At 50.7% G+C, this 9,140-nt stretch overlaps 1 protein-coding gene across 1 annotated transcript in view; it reads right to left on the bottom strand.

Annotated features, from left to right (window-relative positions):
- Positions 1–1,362: 1,362 nt before the first annotated feature.
- Positions 1,363–9,140, bottom strand: part of STRA8 (stimulated by retinoic acid 8) — a 26,460-nt gene continuing 18,682 nt past the window's right edge. The window contains exons 7-9 of the mRNA XM_007466578.1: positions 6,316–6,389; positions 4,544–4,655; positions 1,363–1,603 (exon numbers count right to left, since the gene is read on the bottom strand). Coding sequence (XP_007466640.1) covers positions 1,529–1,603; positions 4,544–4,655; positions 6,316–6,389 — 261 coding nt within the window. The 3' untranslated portion in view covers positions 1,363–1,528. The remainder of the gene's footprint in view (positions 1,604–4,543; positions 4,656–6,315; positions 6,390–9,140) is intronic.

The following is a 9,140-nucleotide window of genomic DNA, read 5'->3' as shown; positions in this document are numbered from 1 at the left end:
GAACTCTCCTTCTGCACGTCCCAGAGGCGTCACTATCCCCCCACCCAATGTGCTGAGCTCCCCACTCATGTATGGGGGGGGACCCTGTCCTCTCGAGTACCTCTGCATCCCGCGTGTGGTGGCAGCCAAATAAGTATTAGATTAAGACCGTGACAAGCATGCTTTGACCCAGTCACTTAGTCACCGAGGTCTGGCCTCAAGCTGCTTTCTTCCACTGTGCTCCAGCCCTCCCATCTCCAGTGTAAACCAGTCCTCTTGGCAGTATTTTGATGCATCGGGAGGAAGAGGCTTTGGGTGGGGCAGGCGACAGAGATGGGGCTGTTTGCTGAAAGGTGACAGGAACAGTTCTCTTCCTCCCCAAAGAGGCTGGAGGCCCTGCCAGCCCCCCCCCAGGCCCTTCTCTTCCAGACGCTTCCTCTTCCAGGCCCCTTCCCGCCAGGCCCCTGCCATTTGTGAACCCCGAAGGGCCAGCAAAGCTACAATCCCTGCACAGCCCCAGCACCAGTCCTTGGGGTCAGACTGTGCATCACAGGATGGTATAGTGAGGCTGTGGGCCCTGGCGCTGTGGAGTCAGGACCAGGTTTGGATCCTAAGACTTAACCTGCATGTCAGGTTCTCACAGGGACATGAAACAGTCAAAGCATTTGAGAGGCCTTCAGTGGAGTGGAGCCACTGTTGTTATGATGTATAAACTGTAAAGAGCCAGGCGAACCTGTTCTCTCTGCATCCTCAGTGGATTAGTCAGGATTCTCTAGAGAAACAGAGCCAGTAGGGGGTGTGGGTGTGTGTATACACATACATGTCTGCAGAGAGATATATAGATGTGTCCACACACACACATATATATATGGGGATGGTGGGAGGGCAGGGCAGGGAGAGATATTTAAGGAATGGACTCATGTGATTGTGGAGGCTGGCAAGTCCAAATTCTGCAGGGTAGACCAGCAGGCTGGGAAGAGTTACAGCTGGAGTCTGAAGGCAGTCACTGGCAGAATTCCCTCTTCCTGGGGGAGGTCAATCTTTTGGTCTATTCAGTCCTTCAACTGATTGGATGAGGCCCACCCACACTATGGAGGGTAATCTGCTTTACTCAAGCTCTACTGATTTAAATGTTAATCTCTTCTAAAAAAATACCTTCATAGAAACACCTGGAATAATGTTTGACCAAATACTTGGGTACCATGGCCTAGCCACGTTGACGTACAAAATTAACCATTACACCCAGTGTACAGGCCCTAGGCTCGTGGCCTAGGCCTCGGGTGCATCCGGTACCCCCTGAATAGGAGCACAGTGGGAGCAGGTGTGTGCCCTGCAGCAGGCCAGCACCTCATACCAAACAACCCTGAAAGACTGACACGGGGCCACACTCCTCTTAAATACTTTATAATAATCAGAAACTACAACCATCAAAATGCTTTCAGGACAGCCCACTCCAAAACGTCCTGCAAGGCTGAGGCAGGGGCAACCTGGGCTGCGAGCATTCAGACTTGGAGACTGCCCGCCCTCCTTCCCTCCTGCTCCCACTGCATCACAGATCTTCATCGTCAAACGTCTCCGTGCACCTCAACATTACCATCTCATCGTCGACGGGAAGGTCTGGTTCCTGCAAAACACAGGTAGAAGAGGATTCAACTTTATTTAAGGGCTCTGGGCCTCAGGCAGAGGAGAAGCCCCCATCATCTCAGACGTGCCCCCCTCCCTCTGTCTCTCCCCCACGTCTCTTCAGTGGTATCTTCTCCAGTTTCCAGCCAGGAAGTTAAGAGCAATGGGGGGCAGGGCGTCCATTTCTATTTCACTCCACTCAGTACTCTGTGATCTCCAGAATGGCTTCTCCTGGATTCAACAGAACTGACTTCTTCCCTCTCCTGGAGATTTCTGGGATGCCATAAGAGAGACGGGGGCAGTCTTAAAGCTTCATCCAAATGCCCTCAACAGAGGATGGTGAATTACACCATTATGCACCCACCAGCTGTTTCAAAAGAGAAAAAAGGAACGAGATCCCTCTCTATCGGTAGGATAAACTATTTTAAAAGGGCAAGGTTTAAAAGGGCAAGGTACAGAGCAATGTGTATAGCAGGCTACCATTTGTGTTTGAAAGATTACATAAATATCTGGAGAATACCTTTGGATGGCTGTACAGAAACCGGTCATGGTAATTGCCTTCAGGGAAGGGAATGCGATAGTAAGCAAGGGACAGTGGTAGGCGAAAGACTATGTTTTCTTTGTGTATCTTTTGGTAACTTTCGAACTTTAAACCACGTTCATGGGTTAGCTGTTTGGAGATAATTTTTTAAAAGAAACAGCGCTATGTCTGTTTAGCAAGGGTTTCTCAGTCCCTTAACAATGACCCCAGCCAACCTCTCTGACTCCCCATTACCTCTTCCCCTAACCGTACATTCCTGGGTTTATGTTCTTCCTACCTCTCCCCACCCCAGCAGAAAATCAGCCCTGTAATGTTAGCCCTGATGGTTAGGGGTTGATCCCCTTGGGCCCCGGGAAGCACCCCTAATCCAGCCAACCATCTTATGAACGTGGGACCCGGCCCCCAGGGTGACGGCCAGATTGGGGGTGACTCTGCAAATGAAGCCTCTCCAGCTCTGGAGAATGGTCCTCACCTGCTGTGCTCTGATGGGGGAGGGGCGCATGAGAGCCAGGAGATCCAAGACGGGGAACAGCTGGTAGAAGGAAAATCACCCAGGCCCATTGTTCAGGGTGAGGATAGGGCAAAGGTTGAGAAAAGAGGGAGTCGGAGCATAGTGGTTGCCGGAGGCAAGCGTCCTGGGAGGGAAGCACACGCTGGAGTCTCTGTGACACGGAGTGCTTGAATGTCGTTCCAAATGTTCTACTTCCTTACGCCTCTGGAAACGGTGATGAGGCATTTTTAAGCTGCAGATTTGTGAAAGCACTCGGCTGTGAGAGGTGTTTGCTGGAATTGGGTGCTGAAATGTGTTGAGTAGTGTTCCCTCTAATACATATCCTCCTGAAACCTATTGGGAAATAGAGTCTGTGCAGATGTAAGATTAGTTAAAGCCGAAATCATCTGGATTTAGAGTGTGCCCTCAATCCAAATGGCTGGTGTCCTTACAAGATGAGAGGGACGGAGAGATACACAGCAGAAGGCCATGTGAAGACGGAGGCAGTGACTGCAGTGATGCAGCTACCAGTCAAGGAATGCTGAGGATTGCTGGGAGCCACGAGGAGCTAGGAAAAGGCAAGGAAGAATTCTTCCCTAGAGCTTTCAGAGAGAGCATGGCCCTGCCAACACCTTGATTTGGCCTTCTGGCCTCCAGAGCTATGAGAGAATAGATTTTTGTTGTTTTAAGCCACCAAGTTTGTGGTAATTTGTAACGTCAGTCCTAGGAAACCAATACAGGTACTAATTAAGTTTCATCCAGCCACCTCCCATGAAGGTGATAGCGGGGGGCAAACGGGGAAGAGAATGCAGTTGCCCTCTTTACAAGCCATCTACCAAAGCCTGAGGCCTCCTGCACAAGGACACTCTTGAACAGCCTGTTCAAAATACAGATTTCTGGGGCTGCATCTCGCAACACTGGATGGGAATCTTGGGTGTGGGGACATCAGGAGTCTGCATTTCCAATGTGCTCCCAAGGCGATTCAAGTCTGAGTACCTCTGCTTTCCATGGGTGCTCCAGCCCTGCCTGTTCTTTGTTTCCTGCCATGTGTAGAGAAAGGAAGCAGGGAAAGCAAAGACTGTCCCATCGATCCATTCTCAAGGCCTTGGTAAAGTGAACTGACTTCACTGTGTCAAGAGAAAGGGACACAGTGGTCAGAGCCGGTGGCCAACGGTTGGGAGGTGGACAGCAAAGCGCAGGGAAGGGCCCTGGCTCCAAGTGGAGATTCAAAGTGGTCTTGGCAGAGGGAAATGAAGGGTTAGCGGGAAGAGGGCCCCATGGAAAAGCTGTCCGAATTATTTAAGACATTTTCATCACTATCACTTACCTTTTTTAATGAACAGCTATAGTTTTGCTAAATTCGTGAGAAGATCAATGGCTATGAACCTGAAAGGGCCTGTTCCCTTGGCAGCTCAGGCGTAACCCTCTCCCCCCGTGGAAGCTTCCCGGAATGGACCTTCTAACCAAGACCCCCCACAGTGCATGTCCCCGTGGGCTGCACAGTCAGCTTTTTGGAAGCAGAAATTAATATCCTTCAAAAGCTGGCAGCAAATATTACCCCGGGGTCTCCGAAGACAATGAAACAGTCCGGCCTCTTAGAAAGGCATCAAGGAGTCACACAACATGTAGGAATGCCTGCGAAGGGCCAGGCCCCTGAGGTCTGGTCCCGGCATCAAGAGACTCCCAGGCTCAGGTCTGCTCTGAAGAGCATCCCTCTGTCTCTCCCCTCCATTTCCCCGGACAGCCTCCGTTTCACAGGATGCATTAGGCCGAAGTCAACCACCCGTGGAAGAACGTCCCCCCGCCGGGGTGTGAGCTGGGGGGCCTGTAGCCGGGTCTCCCCTCCAGAGCCCTTCTCGCCCTCCGAGGGGAGGTAAGCCAAGGCCTCACTGTACTCTGCTCCATCCTACCTGTTTGAACTGAGTGTTAACACAGCAAAGGCCTTTAATAAAATTGACGATCTGCAGGTAGAGCTGAAACTTCTCCTCGCAATTTTGTGGGTTGCAGACAGCCAGCACGGAACTGACAGCAGAAAGGAGGAAGAAACAGCAAACCTTTAGAATCCTAACGTTTTACCTCTGTACCCACTAAAATATTTGGATTACAGTGGGAGCCAAGCACTTTGAAGCACGCAGCCGAGCCCTCCATGGAAGGTTTGCATGGCCCCAGTTCTAACATCATGTCTGGAACCTGCTGGGAAAGCGAGACTACAGGGAGGCAGGCCCGCGTGCCTAGCTTAGTGTTCTGAGCTGTGGCCTGTGGAACAAGGAGCGAGATTTCCTCTCCTCCCAGAGTCAGGCTCGTACAGCAACGCCATACGGTTCTGCTCCCACCAGTGGTTGCCCAGCCTCGGGGGGCTCAGGGCACGATCGACATCAGCCCCTTGAGATGCCTCCGCTCAGGAGGTCTAACACGGAACACGGGCCTGGTGCAGAGAGCAGGCTGCTTTGCAGATTCCTTTCCTGCTGCTTCCTGGGACAAGGGGAGAAGCCTGCCAACAGGACAGTGAATCAGGCCTGGACAGCTGACTTCCTGCTGGAGTGAGGTCTCACAGTCAGCGTGGGAACCCCTGGCAGCAACCCCTGCCTTTTCTAGGGAAAATAGAAAAAATATTTTTTTAACTGGTTGGTTTTTGTTCCATCAGTAGAGTGAGGAGTTCCAAGTACACTTTGGCCACTTTTCAACAAAATCGTCTTCACAGCCCAAGCCCAGCTCAGAAACAGGAGCCTCTGTCTCCAGCCAATTTCAGCCAAATCAGACTCCACACACAGCTGGAAAGAGCCTGAGTCACCAGGGAAAAGCGCTTTGAGATTTTGGGCAAGTCTGGCTGGGCTGGGGGCGGTGGGGTGGGAGCAGAGGAGCAAATGCTGCCCCCTGACCTGCCAGCAGGTGGCCAGGGCTCCAGGCCGTAGCCACAGGCCTCGGGGAGAATGGACATGTTCTTTGGGCTCATGAGGACATGAACGTCAGCCTCACGCCCAAGGCAGAAAAACTAAATTTTCTTGCTTCTTTTTAGCCAGCTATGCAAAGGGCCTGTGCCTTCAGGCTGTAAGACCACAGCTTTTCAAAGTAGCAAGGGAATTTCCATCCTAAACTTTCTTTCTGAGAAAACACACCTGTTTTCTTTTCTTAAAACAAGCTCCTTGTTTTAACATCCCCCCGGATGCTCTTCTCACTTCAGGGCGTCAGCCATCCCCTCCTCCCCTCCTTCCACATCCTTCCCATCAGCACAGTGAAAAGCAGCTTCTCCCCTTGTGCGACTCAGAGCCCAGGGCACCAGGCCTGTTTCCACGTTGGCCCCGGCTCTCTGTGGCCCAGAGCCCCCCGCCCACCTCCTGGACCAGACCGACTGCTGTAACCTGCCCATGGCCACCTCACCCCGGGGAACAGTGCAGCACAGCCACCTGGAGTTGATAAGCTGGTGTGTCTCAGCCCTGGGCCACGATGGAAGAACTGTCTGCTCTGAAGAAGCCCCAGACAACATCATCCCCAGGGCAATGGCACCATCCTAGGACCTACTTTGAATCACAGAAAAAAGTGGATTTCCAAGAACTTCCACTGAATTATGCTCCCTTCTGAGAGGCTGCAGGGGAGAGGCTCATAGACACCCCAACAGGGGTGCCCATGCACACACACACTTACACACTCATATACACACACAGTCTCACACCCCCTTCTTCACCTGGAGCTAGATGTACTTGGAGCCTCACTTTTGTCCAGGAAACTTGCCACATCGAAGGCATCTTCAAAAAGGATCTGAAAGGAAGCACAAAACTTCATGTGTCATAAATACCCCTACACTTTGACGTTTGCTCTGGGCGGCTGGGGGAGAGATGCGTAGAAAGCCTCTCTACCCCTCAGCCCCAAATGGGCGCATGTTAAAGCTCAGGCCCAAACCCAGGCTCTCTGCTCGGTGACCTTTCCAGAGGACGAGTGTTAAGTTCTTGCCCACCCAGAACAAACTGCCAACCCCAGAGGTGGCTGAGAGACAGGGAAGCACCGGGGACTATGGTCTCTTAAAGAAAGCGGGAGCTCAGGTGCAGGATGCAACAGCCAGAGGTGAGCCTCAGTTTACACTGGAAAGGGCTTATCTACACCTCCTGAGGGGCAGAGACTGTCTGAGCCCAGGATCCACAATCTAGCGGTTTCATGCCAGGGCAGCTGGACAGAGGTTAAGGGGGCTCTGGGGTTAAGCTGCAGGAAAGCCGACTCCCAGCCCTGCCACTCACTAAGCTGTGACTTAATTTCCCAGATCCCAAAGGGAATCACAACAGTGCCTACCCATAGGGATGCTGCAAGAATTAAATGATGTATGGGAAGCACCTGGCACATAATAATGGCTCAAATATGCTAGCTATTATTGAATACTATGTGCTTTGTAAAAGAAACACAGGTTCATCTTGGAAATTTTGGAAAATAGAAACAAAGTTAAAATCACTGAGAAACAGTCCCACCCAGAGATGTCCATTGTTGACATACTGATCTGTTTCCTCCAGTCATTTCCCAGGGCATATTATAGCATATATTTCCAATTTTGGAATCTTGCTATTTAGAAAGTTCTCAGTTCTGCTTTTTAAAAATTTGTTGACAAATATTAAATATTCCATGGGAACATGATATACACTTAGCATTGCAGGATTTAGTAAATAAAGATACAGGATATGCTTGGTTACATTTGAATTTTACGTAAAGAATGAATAATTTTTTGGCATACAAATGTCCCAAGTATTGCATGGACACTCATATGAAAATATTAACTAGCTGTGCTTTTTACCCCTTCTATATGGGAGTCAAGAGGGCATTCTCTGATCCTAGTTGGCAGGTTCTAGCAGGTTCCCCAGGGTCTCCTCCCCTCTTACCTGGGGACACATTGCTCTTTGTCTGGGGGCCTTCTTTCTGCCCTTCGTGTCTTCTTTTTTTTAAGTTTTTTTTTTTTTTTTTTGTTGTGGATCATTTTTAAAGTCTTTATTGAATTTGTTACAATATTGCTTCTGTTTTATGTTTTGGTTTTTTGGTGGCAGGGCATGTGGGATCTTAGTTCCCCAACCAGGGATTGAATCCGACCCACTGCATTGGAAGGCGAAGTCTTAACCACTGGACAGCCAGCGAAGTTCCCCACTTCATGTCTTCTTACAATTCACTTTCCCGGAACTGAATTCCCTGGGACTCTGGAATTGTGAATTGTACTCCTGGCTTTCTGGACATTTTCTGGTGTCCTTCTTTTTGATAGCCCTTTGGTCACCTCAAAGAGGATTTGGGAAGGGATCACTGAAAGGCCTGGGCTCCTGTGTCCATCAGCACATACCATTGTCTCCGTGTTCCTCCCCAGCAGGCCTGAGGCAGGGACGCAGGACCTAAATTCCTTCCCTCAAATCAGTCAGCCCATCACAATCACAGGCCACATACCATCCTCACCTGTGCAAACCCCTCTCACAAGCCAGCTCTTGGGGGCAGCATGGCCAGGCTCTGAGGTCCTTCTGGGGCACCCAGCACACTTATGGGGCCACACCTCTCAGAAGTGAGGGGCCCTGTCCACCTGATTCCGAGTCCAGGGGTTGGCCCCAAACACAACTGTTCCACAGCAGAACCTCTCAGGTGGGCCAGGAGCTGCAGAGGTTTCACTGCAACTAATGTAGAAGCCACAGCAGGAGTAACTGGCTCTGTACCTACCCTGGGCATAACTGTCATCTGTTCCACTGACCTTGTCACTCAGCCCTGGGCTGGCCCAAGCCTGGGGACGGCGATGCAGGCAGAGCCTGCTCTGGGCACGGCTAAGAGACTCTGCTGCCAGCTTCCCTCAACACCAGGAGAACGTGAGCCCTTAGCCCTTCCTGAGAAAGCCCAGACAAGCTGCTTCCGTGATTTGGAGACACTGGATTCTGAAGTTTTATCTTTGGGTCTGCTCCTCCTTGAGGAAAGGTTTGTGCTGCAAACGTGTGCAGTCAGCTTACAGTTTGACAGAATTTTCATCCATTTGACATACGTTTTCTTTTGCCTTCTTTGTTGTGGGACCCCAGGGCTAGGCACTTTGAGGCTACAAAGACATCTATCCTGGCTGATGCTTGCCTTGGGTTGAGGTCTTTTGGGGCTGGTTGTCTGGTCCTGCTTTGGCCATTATGGGGGAGAGCTCACACCCTCTCATGGTGGACCCAACATTTGTGGGTAGTCAGATCAGAAGCCATAGTCCAGTGGAGTGGCGAATTGGGGGTGGGTATGGGGCACGGGTGGTAGCGGTTGACTGGCACATACGCCCTGCGAATTCCCTCAACTAACACCCGCGGTCATCAGTCACCTGGGGTGCTTGTTTAAAATGAGATTCTGAGCCACCCCCTCGGGGACTCGGATTCAGTGGGTCTGGGGTACTAGCCAGGCACCTTTTTTTTTTTTAAAAAAAAGATTTATTTATTTGGCTGCCTTGGGTCTTAGTTGAGGCATGTGGGATCTTTTTTTTTTTTTTTTTAAAGCCTATGCTTTCGATCCTTTTCCTTTTTTTTTTTTTTTTTTTTT

This window comes from Lipotes vexillifer, unplaced genomic scaffold (assembly GCF_000442215.2).
Source record: "Lipotes vexillifer unplaced genomic scaffold, Lipotes_vexillifer_v1.1 scaffold71, whole genome shotgun sequence".
Taxonomy (NCBI): Eukaryota; Metazoa; Chordata; class Mammalia; order Artiodactyla; family Lipotidae; genus Lipotes; species Lipotes vexillifer.
Note: the sequence above shows the minus strand (reverse complement) of the source record. Positions and strands in the feature narration are given on the sequence as shown.